The following is an 18700-nucleotide window of genomic DNA, read 5'->3' as shown; positions in this document are numbered from 1 at the left end:
AAAGCTGTGCAGTTTGCTCAAAGCAAGCCATCAACTGCTCCAGTTCCTGTTTATGTGGATATGCCACATTCTTGCAATCCTATATTCCCTAGGTAACTCCCAGTAAATGTCTTGAGCCTTCTTTCTGCATAAATACACTTAAGATCACACTGTTATTTTTTTTGTCCAAGGAACATAACAATACATAACAGACTGTAATTGTCACGGACTTCTGTTGTTTGTTTGTTGTTGTTGTTGTTTTAAAAAAGGTCCTACAAATCCTGCAGGCGCTATTAATGGTGGAAAGAATACTTGCAACAGAGTTTGAATTTGCCCTGGAGGCCAGGAAGAAAAAAAAAACAGCTGAGTAAAGCTAACTGAGTGTCCAAAGCTCCACCCTATCCATGTAGCTGTACCTAATGTTTACTCACTCTGAATATTGCTCAAGGCAAAGCAAGGTACCTGTTGGGAGAGACTTTTAAACACTGCAGCACCTGTGGCTGAACAGCTCCAGAACGGATCAGCAGCACCACAGAGGCAGGCTCCATACTGCAAACACAGGCAAGGTACAATTTGTTTGTATATATGTACATTATTTCGTGTTTAAAATATCTACCAACTTTTCAGTAGCATTTGTTAGCCTCCTTTGCCAGTTTAGCAAAAGATGTGTATTTTAATCTTACTTTTCAACTCATAACCAAACATTTAAAAAACTGCACACTACATTTCAGTTGGCTTGTTTTTCTCTTTTCTTCTCCCTTCCTTTATTATTGCCTTGGGCAGTGGGGGAAAGAGTGTTTCTCAGAGTTTTTGGGCAGCTTCCTGCACTGCAGGGTCTTCCACACTTTCCCCATACGCCTAGCATATCTGCTATTCCTTCGTAACCAAAGCTTACAACGTGGAGCCAATTCCCAGAGGCAATAGCTGGAGAAATGAGACTGCCTCGTCCTCTGAGCTGGGAAAATCAGGGCTGCTCTAGCCAGCTTCCTGTTTGCAGTCCTCTCTGGGAAGCAGCAAATGAAATTCAGAACTGGGGAGAACTCGATTTGCATCTCTGCTTCCCTAGAAGAAGAGCATTGTGGCAAACAAAGTAATGAGGCATTTTGTGAGAACAAAATGAACTGTTAGACTATGCTGTTTTGGAGCCCACCAGAAGTGGATGGATAATATTTAAAATTAATTTATTGTACGCCTTTTTTTTTTTTAGAGTCCAGCCATTTTTTGAAAGCCAGTTTGGGGTAGCGGGTGAGGCATTGGGCTAGAAAGCAGGACACTGTGAGTTCTACTTCTGCCTTAAGGATGAAGCCAGGTGACCGTGGGCCAGTTCCCCTCTCTCTCTCAGGCCTAGGAAGAAAGCAAGGGGAAAAGTGTGAGAAAGCCTTGCCAAGAAAAGTGCAGGGACTAATCCAGGCAATCAGCAAGTGTCAACAATGACTGGAAGGTGCGCACACACATACATACAAGCCAGTGGCGGGTTTTGGATCCTGTTGCAACTGGTACGGTGCAACAGGGCCGGGCATCCACCACCTGAATGCGCACAGTGCACACATGCATACTTACTGCCCGCAATGCTCCAGCTGCTTGGCGGAGCGTCGTGCAGGCACCAGACAATCTGTGTGCATGCACGGAAGCCCCGAAAACCTCAAATACCGGTAAGGAGTGAGGGCAGACCCTCTGGAGCACCGTACCAGAATGGTACCTGGTGCTCCTGGCAGGCACTGGTACGCACATATTGGGGCATACCAGTCGTAACCCACCATTGATACAAGCCAGGGGTGGGTTCCAGCAATTATTACTGCTGGTTTGCTCATGTGTGCCCCGCATGCGCACTTAATGCGTGCTGTGTACACATGCACAGTGCAATAAAAATTGCTTTGCGCATGCGCAGAAGCAAAAAACAAGATGGCGGCGCCTATGGGGCTGCCCGGAGAACCGGTTTGGGGGTGTGGCAGGCCTGGGTTTCTGCCGGTTCCAGCAACCCAGGCCACAAAACCACTACCGGTTCAGTCGAACCGGTCCGAACTGGTAGGAACCCACCACTGATACATGCTCTTGTCATTTCAAGACGTAAAAAACAGCAGAAAAACTAGGATCAGGAGAAGCCTGTTCCTTTCCATATTTTCTCCTTCTGAGGGTGTTACCCTAGCGACAGAGAGGCCTCTCTCAGTCACTTTCTCCATTTTCCTTTAAAGCTGCTCACAAATAGCAGGCTATGTTCATCCTTGAGTTATACTTCATAACTAAAATTTCTAATCTTTTAATAAGCCAACCTATAATGCATGAACTTTCTACCTAGTCACAACCTATAATTTTACTACTTATAGAAGTATTTGATCCTTGCTAAATTTGGGTATGTTAGAAAGCCCTGAGTAAAAGTGACATGACTTATAATAATACGATAATAGACAAGGGGAAACTGCAGTTTCCATGTAATTTCTAACAACACTTTAGCTCAGGGGTGTCCAACCTTGACAACTTTAAGATTTATGGACTTTAACTCCCAGAATTCCCTAACCAGCATGGCTGGCTGAGGTATTCTGGGAATTGAAGTCCACAAGTCTTAAAGTAGCCAAGGTTGGACATCCTGCTTTTGCTGATATAAGGTGCCATCTTCCTTTTTTTTTGGTAAAGGTGTTACTTTGTGTAAAAAGTAAAGGCTCCTTTAAGATATGCTGAACTCCTAGACATGTCAATGTTGTTTTTTTGGGGGCAGAAATATAGAGTTTGCTTACATACATACAACACACACACACACACACACACACACACACACACACACACACACACACACACACAGGGTTTTTTCTGGTTTCATTAATTTCTCAGTCCAGTCTACAACTTGGAGATTTTTTGATGATGTGCCATCCACCTCAAAGATTCCTGAATCTAGACAGGGAGGTCAGAAGACATCCTGGAAGAACCAGTGAGAAAACTCTTCTATCTGCAGTCCCAAAAAATTACACTGATGTATCTGTGAAATCATCTGAAGTTGACTTTAACAAGAGAGAAACCTGTCTTTTTTACAGGAAATGTAAAGGAATGAGCTGCCCCCGGAGCTTTGCATAATCCCCGACCTCCGGTCCTTCCGACACGCCCTAAAAAGTTGGGTTTTCCAGCAAGCTGGCCTGGCCTGAATAGAATAAAATATAGGATTAATTTGGTTGTTAATTTTAATTTAATTTTTAAATTTTTATTGTAAATATCAATTGGGGTTTTTTTTGGGATACTTTATTTAATGCCCCTTTTTAATTTTTGTAATATGCATTTTCTTTTGTGTTGTACGCTGCCCTGAGTTCTTGGGAGAAGGGCGGCATATAAATCCAATAAACCTAAACCAAACTTAAAGGGAAAATGGTTATTCAATGCTCAAGTACAAACCACAAATAATTTCAGAAAGAAAGGGATGCAAAAATGTTTGGTTTTTGCAGGTTTCAGGATTCAATAATTTGGCAAGAGTCCATTGATAATGTCTGTTAGGTCTGGTGATATACCGTAGGTCAACAAGCAAGCAGTGACTTTAATTTTCTACACTGTTTTGGGGCAATGTCTTTTGGTGACTCGGTTCATACATATATTTTTTCTCAAGATATTTAGGGGTAGATATCTGTCAGCCTCTCTTTCGCTATTTGCTTTCGGCTGCCATTGAAACGGGGAGGGGGGGCTGGTACTTGGGAAGGGAAGTTTTAAGTAAAGGAGAGATTGTAAATAGGGAGTTTTGTTCTCACCATCTATTGTGCAGGCTGGAGATAGTGATTGGGATGGCCAAGGCCAACTGTCCTGCATACCAACCTGATGATGCTCTTTGAAGATGGAACTAACATGACACCTAAGGGATTTGCAGATTGGACTATGGGATGGGGTTACCAGGGGAAGGGGGTTGGGTCACACATTGATATGTATGATTTCGCGTGCTTTTGCCTCAGATCTTGCCTTGCTTAGCTGCTATCTTTTCATAACCAGTAAAAGTACTCTTAATTCTGCGAAATGGAGTGAAGTGGTTTCTTTCTTGGTTGCTGAGGGAGGCTGGCCTGACAGTATCACTTTTGACTGAGGAGTGGACAGATGGAGAAGGAGTGTTTCCTTCCAACATTTGCTACGCCAGTCTCAGGTGTCTGTATGGCAGTCATGTGCGAATTAGTCTTGTGAGGTGCATGAAAAAGTTGGAGGCTTGTCTCTGGAGCGAAGAGAGAGAGAGAGAGACAGAGAGAGAGAGACAGAGAGACAGAGAGGTCATAAGGTCTTGAAATGCAGAGTATGCGGTGCTGTAAACTTGTTTGAATTGTTCTTGGGTGGTTCTTATTTACTCTCCACATGACTCATTCCAAGCCCTTCCCTTTGCTGCCTATTTCGACAAAGCAGACTAATGACTTCGTGTGAATGGGGAAAGATCCAAAGGCATTGCCTTTCCAATAGCTGGTCTCCACTGTCTCTCTCATGCTTTCCCTTAGATCACCAAGATGAGAAGAGCATATGACATTATTAAAAGCCATTGCCAATATTCTTGCTTGTTCCATGAGCATGCCAATGGCATCCGCTAAAAAGCTGTTTAGTTGGCTGCACAACCGGATATTTACTTAGTAGGCGATCACACCCAACATATTTTTTTCCCTTTCTTGCTCTTTGTCATAGCTAAACTTGGACAGGCATCAATGATTTCTAGTTCCAGACTTATGTTCCAGCCCTTATGGCTCGAATTTAGTGACATCTTCCTCCTTAAAATACAAACAATAAAGAAATACCATAAGGACTAACAGATTTATTGTGGCATAAATTAAGGAAGCTGCTGTAGCCTGAAGAAACCAAAGTCATTGTAAATATGGTAAGCTTCCTAGTATCAAAATTTCCTTTTGAGATTTCTGTGGCAGGGCTTCCCAGTCTGAGTTAATATGTCCATGGAACTCCTGTTGTGTTTTCTTTTTTATGGTTGTTTTTAATTCAGTTCACCTCATTTGAACTGGACTACTGCAACGTGCTCTACATGGGGCAGCCCTTGAAGAGCATTCGGCGACTTCAGTTTGTCCAGAATGCAGCCGCGCGAGCGATCGTGGGTGCACCTCGGTTCACTCACGTAACACCTATCCTCCACGAGCTGCACTGGCTGCCTATTGGTCTCCAGATACGCTTCAAGGCGCTAGTCGTCACTTATAAAGCCCTTCATGGTATTGGACCTGGGTACTTGAGAGACCGCCTGCTGCCAATTACCTCCACCAGACCGATTAGATCCCACAGAGTAGGCCTCCTCCGAATTCCATCCGCCGGCCAGTGTCGACTGGCGACTACCCGGAGGAGGGCCTTCTCTGTGGCTGCTCCGACCCTCTGGAACGAACTCCCCATGGAGATTCGCACCCTCACCACCCTCCAGGCCTTCCGCAAAGCCCTTAAAACCTGGCTGTTCCGACAGGCCTGGGGCTAAACAACCGTTGCCCCTATCTCGAATGGTATGATTGTTGCGCTTTTAAATTATGTATTGTTTTGTGTTGGTGTCAAACTGTTTGTATCCCCTTTCCCTTGCTCAACTGTGAGCCGCCCTGAGTCCCCCTCGGGGAAAAGGGCGGCATACAAATGAAATAAATGAAATGAAATGAAATTTTATTTCATGTTATTAAGCGTTTTAATTGTATTTTTGGACATTGCAAGCTGGTCAGAATTTTTGGAATGGGCAATCATCACCATCCTCTTTTAACGACCCCATAATCCCTTGCAAGGTGGAGTCTGGGCAACGGAATGGAGCTGAATGTTTTAATGGCCGGATGCCCTTCCTGTCACCAATGTGGAGTTTTTTTCCAGCAGATATAGTCTCAGTGTGCCCAAAAAGAGAAATATCTGCCTCTACCTAAGATCGAACTCACAGCCTCCTGATTGTGAGGCAAGAGCGCCCCCTCTAGGCCACCGCACCACTCTTTTGGAATGGGCAGTCATAATAAATTTAAATAGATCTCATTACATTTCCACGTTGGCACATTTCTGCAACCCAACTCCTCACAAGTGTGTGGTAGCCATCCTGCCGTCCTCTTCTCTTCATTTGACGTTAGCGTATTTCAGGAGAGCACAAAGAACAAGGGGTGTCATGAAGAAATAGGGGTGGCAAAGAGGGATTGTCAGAACAGTTAAGATGATTGTGACTGCACAATTGAAACTTCCATCTTGACTCTTTAAACATTTGCTTATTTATTTAACTGCTCATTTCATTCTAAAAAAATGATTTTGGGCAGCTTCTTATTCCATAGACCAGTGGTTCTCAACCTGTGGCTCAGGTCCCCTTTGAGGGTTGAACAACCTTTTCACAGGAGTCACCTAAGACCATCGGAAAACACATATTTTCTATGGTCTTAGGAACCGAGACACCAATTTTATGGTTGGGAGTCCCACAACATGGGAAACTGTATTGAAGGGTCGTGGCATTGGGAAGGTTGAGAACCACTGCCATAGATGCTCCTGCAAAGAAATGTGATTCTATTAAACCCGTCTCAAATTCATCCAGAACTCAGAAAAACGAAAAAATCCTTTCACTCCCTTGTTTTTATAAAATAGGCGGGAAATAAATAGCTAAGGTTCCCACTTCATTTTCTTTCTTAATATATAGATATCCAGGCAGCAAAATTAATGTGTATTCTCCCAGTCCGTGACAAATTTAGGGCGTCATAATTTTCGCCATAGCTAACCTCTATTTTGGTCCTCATAGATTACTGCAGATTTAGTGAAGGTACTGTGATACATGTGTATATTTTACTTGCATTCAAGAGTCATTATCCTCATCTTGGAGTGGACACGAGGGAGAAACTGGAAAGGAGGTGAATTTTGAAAGATGGATAAGTCGGTGGCTTTCATCCTCTGTCAAAACCTGATTGCATATTAAGAGAATCCAGCTTCCTATATTGACTTTTACATGTCAAAAGTTGACTGGGAAGCTTGCAAATAGCAATAAGACTTAAATACCACTTCACCGTGCTTTGCAGCCCTTTTGAAGCAATTTACAGAGGCAGCATATTGCCCCCAGCAATTTGGCTCCCCATTTTAGCGACCTTGGAAGGATGGAAGGATGAGTCAACCTTGAGCTGGTGCGATTCGAAGGGCCAAACCACTGGCAGCCGGCACTCAGCAGAAGTAGCTTGCAGTACTACATTCTAACCATTACACCAGCAGGACAAATGGTGAGCACATGACCCCAGAATGCTTCAACCATCACAAATACATGCCAGTTGCCAAGCACCTGGATTGTGATCCTGTGGCTGTCGAGCTGCTGATATGGTCTTCAGTGCAAGGACCATTCATAAGTCATTTTTAGTATCATTGTAACTTCAACCAATTACTAAATAAATCATTCTAAGTGGAGGACTATCTGTATGGAAGGTTTTGTTGGGTATAGATGGAAAATACCACTTTCACACTAGGTCAGAAAATATCAAAGCCAGGCAGCCTCGACTAGGAGCTGAGAGGTGAGGGGAAAATGGTGCTGTGTGATCAAACAACAATTTAGGACAAGCAACTTCAAGCTGAAATTAAAGAGTTGGGTCAATGTACCCTTAAAAAAATCTTATAGAAAAACATAAATGATTATTTTGAAGGACAGCTGCTTAGATGTTAACCCATTTTTTCCCTTTAAAAACCCATGAATACTCCAAAGTATTCTAAAGGAATGATACATCAGGAGCAAGGAAGTCAAAGACTAAACCACCCCCAGGTCCTGCAGAAGTAAAATATTGGAAATGCTAATTTTCCTGTGGATCTTTCAATTCAGCATTTGAACAAAGCTAACATCATAGGAGGGTCTAGGATTGTTTCTGAATTTCTGCAAAAAAGAAAAACTTGGTACAATAAACCTGAAAACATCCCTTCAACTTTTTGATAAGATAATTGAGTACTTTATATTGGGTTTTTCAAAACTAAGACTACTACCCAACACTGGAAATCTTTAAGAAGATGTTGGATAGGCATTTGTCTGAAATGGTGTAGGGTTTCCTGTCTAGGCAGGGGGTTGGACTGGAAGACCTCCAAGGTCCCTTCCAACTCAGCTATTGTATTGTATTGTATTGTGCTTAGCATTGCACATTTAGAACTTTGATATTTATCGTAGTGAAGAACATTTGTTCTGTTATCTGGGAAAACAGTTTTACAATTGAAGAGATTGGACTGTCATTTGTCAGAAAAGATGTAGGGTCTCCTGCTTGGGCAGGGGGGTTAGACAAGATGACCTACAAGGTCCCTTCCAACTCTGCTAATCTCCCATCTATGGGACTTCTCTCCATCCCTGTTTTTCTGATTTATCATGGTAAATCTTGCTATATGTACTTATTCTTTTTTTCAGCACCCCTCCCCCCCAAGAAAAACAGATAAGTAATTACAGAAAAAGTAATCACATCTTTCTTTCTGCTTGCTTCCCAATTGGCACTTCGGTCACCTAGAGGAAAAAGGAAAGAAAAATGTTGAGAACTTTCTATTTCTGTTTGAGATTCAGAAAGGAATCCTTTTCCTAAAACAGCAGGAAATTAGGGTAATGTTCCAATATTACCACCTTCATTACTGCAATTGTTAAATAATCACATGGTTGCCAAGTGAGCTTCCCCAGGGCTGGGTTCAGGCAGGCACTATGACCGGTTCGCTCGTGTGCCCGCTACGCACGCATGCGCAATACAATTTAAATTGTTCTGCCCATGCGCAGAACCGAAAAACAAGATGGCGGTGCCTATGGCGCCACCCAGAGAACCGGTTCAGGGGCATGGCAGGCCTAGGTCGCTGCCAGTTCCTGTGACCCAGGCTGCTAAACTACTACCAGTTCGGCCGAACCGGTCCGAACCAGTAGGAACCCACCACTGGGTTTCCCCATTTGTCGTTTTGCTTATCAGAAGCCAGCTAGGAAAGTTGCAAATGGTGATCCCTGCAACCATCATTAATAGATGTTAATTCTGATTGCCCAAATTTTGATTATGTGTATTGATAAAGATGCTGTGATAGTCTTAGCGCTGAGGACCAGTTGTAAGTCTCAGTGCGGTTGAATAATCACTAAACAAAGGGTTGTAAGTTAAGGACTGGCTTACAGGCAGTCCTTGACAAAAGGAGGCCTAGAATGGGAAATTTATTCCTTTCCAGATGTCACCGACATTATGAGCCATGGTGGCACAGTAGTTAGATTTCAGTACTGCAGGGTACGTCTGCTGACTGCTGGCTGCCTGCAATTTGGCAGTTCAAATCTCACCAGATTCAACGTTGACTCAGCCTTCCATCCTTCTGAGGTGGGTAAAATGAGGACCCAGATTGTTGGGGGCAACATATGCTGAATCTGTAAACGGCTTAGAGAAGGCTGTAAAAGCACGGTGAAGTGGTATATAAGTCTAAGGGCTATTGCTATTGCACCTGGCAGCATCCTTTGCTACTGGCTATGCTGATTGGTATTTGTATTTGTATTTATTATACATTTATAGGCCGCCCTTTTCCCTGAGGGGACTCAGGGCGGCTTACAGTAAAAGGGGAAAGGGAGTGTAGGACAAATACAAAAAGAAGTGTGAACGAGAATAAATTAAACAGTAAAACACAACATTCACTCGACATTCGGGAGGGGTGAAAGTAAAACTTATCCCCAGGCCTGACGGGCTAGCCAGATCTTGAGGGCTGTGCGGAAGGCCTGGACGGTGGTGAGGGTACGAATCTCCACGGGGAGATTATTCCATAGCGTCAGAGCCGCAACAGAGAAGGCTCTCCTCCGAGTAGTCGCCAGTCGGCACTGACTGGCGGATGGAATACGGAGGAGGCCAGCTCTATGCGATCTGATGGGACGCAGGGAGGTAATTGGCAGAAGGCGGTCTCTCAAATAGCCAGACCCACTACCATGGAGCGCTTTATGGGTGGTGAGTAGGACCTTGAAGTGCACCCGGAGATCGACAGGTAGCCAGCACAGCTCACGGAGGATCGGTGTTACGTGGGCGAACCGTGGTGCGCCCACGATCACTCGCGCAGCCGCATTCTGGACTAGCTGAAGTCTCCGGGTGCTCTTCAAGGGCAGCCCCATGTAGAGCACGTTGCAGTATTCCAGCCTAGAGATCACAAGGGCTCGAGTGACTGTTGTGAGGGCCTCCCAATTCAGGTAGGGCCGCAACTGGCGCACCAGGCGAACCTGGGCAAATGCCCCCCTGGTCACAGCTGAAAGATGGTGGTCGAAACTCAGCTGTGGGTCCAGGAGGACTCCCAAGTTGCGGGCCCTGTCTGAGGGGTATAAGTTTTGTCCCCCCAGCCTGAGTGATGGTACGTTGGTCAAATTTTTGGGAGGAAAACACAACAGCCACTCGGTCTTGTCTGGGTTGAGTATCAGCTTGTTTGCTCCTACAAGCCGAGGTTTAGCAACCTTATTGCCTATCTCTGATTTTGGCTGAAATATATTCATCCATCTGTACTTAATTGTTTCATTTGTCTCCCAGTACAGCCACTGTGATGGGAAATGCACAGTCCATTCCAAAAGACCCTGAAGACCAAGATCCTGCTACTGAAGCAGTATATTCACAGGTAAATTTTAGAGTAAACATTTGTATATGTTAGCCTAACCCAATTTGCTGTTGTTCTCTAGATTGTTTTTCTCAGCCCTCAGAATTCCCAGCAGACTTAGCTCTGTTTGTGTGTGTGTGCGTGTGTGTATTCCAGCATAACTGTGGAACACCTCAAGCAATTTCAACCAAACTTGGTACATAGATGACTTACTCTCTGGAAAAAAAATATTGTGGGGGGTAAAACACCCCTAAAACCCCCTGGGGTATGTGTTCTGTTAAGATACAGCCTGTTGTGCCTTTAAATGGCTTCTTCTGTACTGTCATAAAATGGCTTCTACTGTGCAGTGCAGTGGAGTTGTAGTGGTAATGGCTTCACAGTACTCCATAAGGGGGCTCCCCTTAAGACGGAAAATCCAGCATTAGAAATTATGTTTGGTCCTGACATTTTCCTCCTATAAATAAATACCCAGGCAATGCCAGGTTATCGGCTAGTATATTATAAAACTACAGTTTTGACCAAATTCTTTTTTTTTAGTTGAAAATTCAAAATGGTGATCTTCACTGCCTTTCTTTTCAAGCTCTCATAGCAGATTGTAGTGTATTAATCCTGGGGAAAAAAGTTCCAGACTGATAAATGGACTGCTTTTCTAGAGTTCACTCGACTGTTTGTGAGATAGACAGTATTACAAAAAAGGAGAGTAAAGGGTGGAACATGTAGTCCCACAGAGACTCCATTATATGTAAACAGGAACCAATGTTGCTTCCTCAAAACATTTTGAAGGTTTGCTTCAAAGTTTCAATGCTCCTGAAGAGTATGTATGTATGTATGTATGTATGTATGTATGTATGTATGTATGTATCTATCTATCTATCTATCTATCTATCTATCTATCTATCTATCTATCTATCTATCTATCTATCTATCTATCTATCTATCTATCTATCATCAATTGATAATCGATCATCAGATAGAAATAGAATCGATCAATCATCCATCATCTACCTATTGCCTGTCTGTTGTCTGTCTGTCTATCATTCCATGCAGTCCTATTTTAATACAAAATCATTTTGATATTTCTGATTTACAAGGGGCAGAAGTGGGTTCCTACCAGTTCAGACTGGTTCGGCCAAATAGTAGTAACTCAGCCACCCACACACCCGAACCGGTTCTACGGTGCCACCATCTTGTTTTTTTGCTTCTACGCATGTGCAGCAGTAATTTTTTGACTACTACACATGCACGGGTAGTGCGCATCAAGCGCGCAAGCACGCGAAGCACACACGCATCCGAAGGGCGTCCCTGAGCGAACCAGCAGTAAAATAAACTGGAACCCACCTTGAGAAGGGGGATATTTTGCAAAAGCCCTACATAGGTGAATAAAAGAATGAGAGATTAACAATGCATTCCTATACAAATATTGTAATATTGTGTACAGGTATTGTAATGTTGTATTGCTAACTAGGGCATGCAAAACCTTTGCTAGACCAATTCTTGTATACAGCTCATCTGTCTGGAATCTGCACTGTTTATCGGACATTAGTTCAATTGAGCGAGTCCAGAGGTATTTCACGAGAAGAGTAGTAAACTCCTTTGCTCGCAACGGAATACCCTTACACCACCAAGCTTGAAATTTTGGGCTTGGACAACCTAGAACTATGCCACCTACAATCAGACTTAAGCATAGTACACAAAATTATTCGTTACAACATCCTACTGGTCAATGACTTCTTCAGCTTCAACCGCAATAATACAAGCGCATGCAACAGATACAAACTCAATGTAAATTATTCCAAACTCTATTGCAGAATATACGACTTCAGCAACAGAGTGGTCGATGCCTGGAATGCTCTACCTGACTCTGTTGTTACATCTTCAAATCCCCATAACTTTAACCTTAAACTGTCTACTATTGACCTCACCCCCTTCCTAAGAGGTCTGTAATCCCTGTCCTACTGTCCTCATTTATTCGTACCCATTTCATTCATACTCATGTTTATTCTTATACCTATTATCTTGTAAATGATTGACAAATCAAATAAACAAAAAACAAACAAAACAAACAAACAAAAAGTCAATCAAGCTGAATTGCCTGGATTTACTCCCAAGCAAGTATGCTAAAAACACATTGTCTTGGAGAAATGGATCTAGAGAAGCAATCATTTCACAAATCTACAGTATTTTGCCTCCAATCAACTGAATCCACTTTACTCATTTTTTAATCAGGTCACAATCCCCCTCCCACCCACCCCCAGACCTAGTTCAAACTAAACCTCTGTTGATTATTATGGTGCACAAACCACTACAAACATTCAGGAGAAATTAGTGGTTTTGGTGACCAAACATTCGTCTTTTGCTGCAGATTTCCTCTGAACCTCCTGAAAGCCTTAAGAATGGACCTGTTAGCATCCAACCGGTACAGACGGAGCTTTCTGCAAACAGTGACACAGGTATGTTCTGGGAAGGAAGCTTAGCATATCCATATCTCATATAATTGGCACCAGATTCTGTGGGAACTGAAAATACAAACAGTCAAATGGCATTACTTCATTGGGTGAGTAGAAGATAGAGAAAGGAAAAGCGCATCATATAATCAAGGATAAGCTTTCCATGATCCAATAAACCACATAACCCCCAGCACCCATGAAATGATAACAGAGTTTCTCAAAATAGGCAGGGATTAATTCTCAGACCTTTCTTTTATCAGTTGGGGTATTCTAAGCAGAAAAATGGATGCCTTAGTCTTGAAGTGACTGTGCCCCTTAAAAACTACCAGTTGTCCTCCAATTGCAATTCTTTTATCCCCTTTGAGTAGAGTTGTGCAGAAATAAAACAGGTAATATAGCTCTTGGCCATGTTTAAGGTATCCCGTATGCCCTGAGAACTTCCAAGGATCTCAAAACACAGAAATATTCTAGGGTGGAATTATTTACCCTTCTCTTCCTTGTGGTACCCTGATGTTATAAACCATAACTTATGCAATCTCCAGGACAGGATAAGTAGTTCTTGTCTTACGACCATTCATTTATTGACCGTTCAAAGTTACAACAGCACTGAGAAAGTGACATGACACATGACTATTTTTCACACTTATGACTGTTGCAACATCCCCATGATCGCATGATGAAAAATTCAGCTGCTTGGCATCTGGTGTGTATTTATGATATTTACAGTATCTTGGGCTCATGTGATCCCGTTTGGTGACCTTCTGACAAGCAAAGTCAATGGGGAAGCGAGAGTCACTTAACAACTATGTTAGTAACAACTGCAGTGATTCACTTAACTGTGGCGAGAAAGGTTGTAAAATGGGGCAAAATTCACTTAACAACTGTCTTGTTTAGCAACAGAAATTTTGAGCTCAAATGTGGTTGTGGGTTGAGAACTATTTGTATTACAAATTCAACTCTATGGGCCAAAAAAAGATCTAGTTCCCTATTTCAAGAAAATAGATCCATCACTTTGGTACCACCGAGGTGCAGTGACGTGCGGTGAGGATTACGGGTGGTGAGGCAAGAGTGCAGCAGCGGCAAGAAGCAACGTCCCCGCTGCTATGTCCGAGAGGCATCTCGTGTTTATGTCCGCCATAAACGCGAGATGCCTGTCGGACACAGCGGCGGGGACGGAGGAGGTGGGAGGGGGCGAGGCAGCAGCCGGCAAAGAAAGAGGAAAGGAGGAGGAGGAAAGGGAGAGGGACAGGATGGGGCTCCCGGTGGGGGGGGGAGAGAGAGCTGCCCCTCTCTTCTCAAACAAACTGTCTCTCAAATTGAGAGAGTTTGTTTGAGTGAAGTGAAGAAAGAAACACACATACACACACACACACAAATTACTCACAATAAAAAATTACTTACAAATTAAATTACAATAATTTTGAATTCCCCCCTCCCTCTGTCTGACCCATATACCTTTTCCAGCTGTGTCACAGAGGATTTGAACTCTCCTCTTGTCTGCCCGCCATGATGAAAGTGTAAAAAATGTAAAAATAAAAAGGCAAGACCTGCTGCTGCCAGAGAAGGAGGCGAGAGAACCACGTGCCTCCTTTGCATAAGGAATTTTTTGCCTTTTAACTCTTGCTCAGAGTTAAGCAGGGGTTAAAAGGTGAAAAATTCCTTATGCAAAGGAGGCACGTGGTTCTCTCGCCTCCCCCTGCAGTTAGCACTAAGCAGAGTCATCCACTGTGACTCTGGCAGCAACTACCTTAGCCTTTTTCCTTTTAATTTTTCTTTTCTTTTCATCATGACACTCGTGAGGCCCCGCCTCCCCTGCCTTCCCTGACTGCACGTCCCTGCCGAGATGGTACTCCAGCTCCAATCTTCCCTACCAATATTGCCAACAGATCTGGAAAGCACCTGAGAGCTACTTATGCAGACTTAGAAGTCTGGGTCAGTGTTTGTTTCTGAAGTATAGAAAACTTGCAGGTTTGATTCCCTACAATATTATAGGTGATGATTGTTTGGGCAGGTTGTAAAAATCCATCAGCATGATAAATAATATATATTTCTATCTGACTCCTGTTAATGCAGGTGTGGTGTTTTACAGAATGGAAAGTTTAGGGGAATTCATGGAAGATGCTGAGCTTGTCAGCTGGAAAACTGACAGTCTGGGTTCGAGACCCGAGGTTCACACAATGGGATGAGCTCCTGTTATTTACCCCAGCTCTTGTCCTCCTAGCAGTTCGAAAGCATGCAAATGCAAGCAGATAAATAGGTACCACTTTGGTGGAAAGGTAACAATGCTCCTTGTGCCTCAGTGTATAGTCATGCTGGTCACATGACCATGGAAATGTCTTCAGGCAATGGTGACTCCCTTGGCTAAAAAACAGAGATGTACACTGCCCCCTAGAGTCAGAATCAAATGGATACAGCACGGATGTCAAGCTCCAAACCTCCGGCTTCTGGTGCGGATGTGCACCTGACAATCAGCTGGCCAGTGAGCAAGTTCACACCAGTTTTCAGCATTGCCACGTGTGCGAAGGACAGCTGATGGTCGTACGTCCATGCGAGTCAGAAAGATAGAGCAGGGGTGTCAAACTCACGTCGTCAGGGCATCATCATGTGACTTTTTCCCCTTTTGCTAAACTGGGTGTAGGTGTGGCCAGCATATGAGGCACAAGCCACAGGCCACAAGTTTGACAGCCTAGGATAGAGGAAACTTTCACCTTTAGCATCTGGATAGTTCCATATTGAGGGAGATTGCCTTTTAGCAGGGGTGTCAAACGTGCTGCCTGAGGACCAGATGCATCGCACACTGGCCACTCCCCTCTCGGTTTAGAAAAAGGGGGGGGGAATTGCAATACGTCACGTGTTGACAACGTGTCATTGCGAGTTTGCCTTAAAGCAATAGGCTGCTCTAAGGGGATTTGAGTACATTTCACATGAATGAGTTTCTTCTCTGTAAATTCTGAGCAATGTCTCACATCTGGCTAAAACAAAGGGCCAATGACCTTGGGCAGCTGCCAGATCTTTGGTTTCTCAACAAGCTGTATTTTGATCTGTGCTCCCAAGTTGCATATGTTCAATGATCTCCAGGATGACACGAATCTTTTGGGAAATTCCCCAGAACGTCCTCAATCTAATATTGCTCTAAGCATTGTGAATTATTTAAAGAGCAGATGGCATCCTTTGATGTTGTGAAGAACGGAAGGCCAGGAAATCTTTTACAAGTTGCAAGTAAAGTAGTTATGGCCATCTTCACTAGAAGACTCGGGGAAAAGTTTCCACTCATCAACACAAATTATTGTCACAAACAGCTCTTTTTGGAATTGTTTTACAAAGCTAAGGTAAAGGTAAAGGTTCCCCTCGCACATTCCTGCTAGTCATTCCTGACTCTAGGGAACGGTGTTCATTTCCGTTTCTAAGCTGAAGAGCTAGCGCTGTCCGAAGATGTCTTCATGGTCATGTGGCCGGCATGACTAAACACTGAAGGTGCACAGAACGCTGTTACCCTCCCACCAAAGTGGTCCCTATTTTTCTACTTGCATTTTTTACATGCTTTTGAACTGCTAGGTTGGCAGAAGCTGGGACAAGTAATGGGAGCGCACTCTGTTATGTGGCACTACAGAAACGAACCGCCAAGCTGCTGACCTTTCTGATGAACAAGCCCAGCGTCTTAGCCACTGAGCCACCACGTCCTTATTTACAAAGCCTACCGCTATTATACTGAAAGTGCCCTGTAGGTCCTATAAATTCTTGCTCAATTTTGTGTGTGTGTCCTGCATTATCACTTGTCTATTTTCTGTGTACAATGAAGGTGCAGTTTTGAGTACAAAAGGCTGATCAGTCAATAGCAAATTTACATTGTGGGTGTTAGCTTGAATTAATCAATAGTGTTTGACTTGCTTGACTCATTTGGAGTTGGCTCACCTCTTTTTCATGTGACATTTCAAGAAATAGAAAAGATACAAGCCGGTGCAAAAGTAGACTCCTATTCCCATCACCCCAGGGCAAGGTTAATCCTATAAACAGAGAGTCATAGCTACTTTACGCTATGGTTTTTTTTTAAAAAAAATTAGAGTTTATAAAATTGTATTTTAACTGCTGGAGATGAAAAGAAAGGCTTGTGGGATAAGTTATGTGCCAGAACTAAGTTGATTGCCCTTGGTAATGATGATCCTTCACTTGACTGGAGGTGTCATTTGTTGCTACCACACATCAAGAGGGAAAACTGAACTGCCCTGCTAATCTTTAGTGTTGAATCCCATCTTGATAGATAATGAGCTTTATCCTGGTCTGCTCAACTTTGAATACATCAAGCTGAGGCAGTCCTATCATATCTAGGATATCTAGGAGATCCATAACTAGCTGGCTCTTTCTTATCTGTTGGAGCTGCGAGAAAATGGTAAAACATGTCAAGTAATTGACAGACTTTGACAGGTGGCATGTCCTGAAGTTGCTTAACCTGCATGCCACTGAAGAGGCCATCACTTTTCCAATAGTTTGCAAACAGTTTCTCCAAAACTGTTAGCATGTTTACTGAACTGGCTCCTGATTAGAAAGATAAGCAGGAATTCTTTTTTGGTGCCCAGTGCATATTAAATCTCAAGCACTTTTTTTTATCTAGAGGTTTTACTAAACAGCATTTTTTTTAAGAAAAGGGAAAATAGGTGTCTAGAAACTTAGAACTAAGAAGAAATTTCCCAACAGTTAGAACAATTAATCAGTGGAACAACTTGCCTCCAGAAGTTGTGAATGCTCCAACACTGGATGCTTTTAAGAAGAGATTAAACAACAATTTGTCTGAATTGGTATAGGGTTTCCTGTCTGAACAGGGGGTTGGACTAGAAGACCTCTAAGGTCCCTTCCAACTCTGTTATTCTGTTATTCTATATCATAGATAAAGAAATTCAAATTTAGGAGCAAAAATGTTTGAACATTTTCTTTCTTGCCCTTTCCTCTAAGTTGCATCAATTTGTTGACCAAGAGCAATATGTAAACAATCTGCCACAATCGTTAATTACTTTGTTTATCTTCAGTTTATGAAGTGTCCACAGTTCTTGATGCGTTCATAAATTGCTAAAATTGGCCTTCAGCCACAGAAAAGAAGTGTTTGAAAGAAGATAGTTCAAAGTCATGAAAAGAAGGATTGGGGGCAACATGATAGCAGTATTCCAATATCTAAGAAGCTGCCATAAAAAAGAGGGGGTCAAGGTCAAGCTATTCTCCAAGGCACCCGGAGGTAGAACAAGAAGCAATGGGTGGAAACTAATCAAGGAGAGAACCAACTTAGAACTATGGAGAAATTTCCTAACAGTTAGACTAATTAATCACTGGAACAACTTGCCTCCAGAGGTGGTGGGTGCTCCAACACTGGAGGTTTTTAAGAAAAGGTTGGATAACTATTTGTCTGGATTAGTATAGGATTTCCTGCTTGTGCAGGGGGTTGGACTAGAAAACCTCCAAGGTCTCTTCCAACTCTGTTATTATGTTATTTTATTATTCTGTTATTCTGCCATGTTAACCATCCGATGACTTTCAGACCAAAATATAGCAGTGTGAGAAGTTCAAACTATATGAATTAGTGTTCAAACTCATCTTCAATCACACGTATCATTAGAAAGGGAGGGTTATTAATGGGTTTTTCAAAAGTTTCACCAGTCCTGGATAGGAACATTTCCCTTTTTATGGTGTGTTCAAGTTAGTCACTTTCTCTTCAAGCCATTTTCCTGTTACAAAGACATATGTTTGAACCTCCAACAGTTGTAGCCTAGCATCTCTTCAAGCAGAACAAGCCTTGTGCATAATTTGCAGATTAC

General features: G+C 43.0%; 1 protein-coding gene across 5 annotated transcripts in view; it reads left to right on the top strand.

The window, feature by feature from the left end:
• The first annotated feature begins 410 nt into the window (after positions 1 to 410).
• BCAS1 (brain enriched myelin associated protein 1) overlaps positions 411 to 18700 on the top strand; it is a 59248-nt gene continuing 40958 nt past the window's right edge. For all 5 annotated transcript variants that reach the window (XM_087720476.1, XM_087720475.1, XM_087720477.1 and 2 more), the window contains exons 1-3: positions 411 to 545; positions 10389 to 10473; positions 12815 to 12902. In XM_087720476.1, the coding sequence (XP_087576602.1) occupies positions 10402 to 10473; positions 12815 to 12902 (160 nt within the window). In that variant the 5' untranslated portion in view covers positions 411 to 545; positions 10389 to 10401. The remainder of the gene's footprint in view (positions 546 to 10388; positions 10474 to 12814; positions 12903 to 18700) is intronic.

Source organism: Thamnophis sirtalis, unplaced genomic scaffold (assembly GCF_051295495.1).
Source record: "Thamnophis sirtalis isolate CommonGarterSnake01/CBP01778 unplaced genomic scaffold, rThaSir2_p1.2 scaffold_7, whole genome shotgun sequence".
Lineage (NCBI taxonomy): Eukaryota > Metazoa > Chordata > Lepidosauria > Squamata > Natricidae > Thamnophis > Thamnophis sirtalis.
Note: the sequence above shows the minus strand (reverse complement) of the source record. Positions and strands in the feature narration are given on the sequence as shown.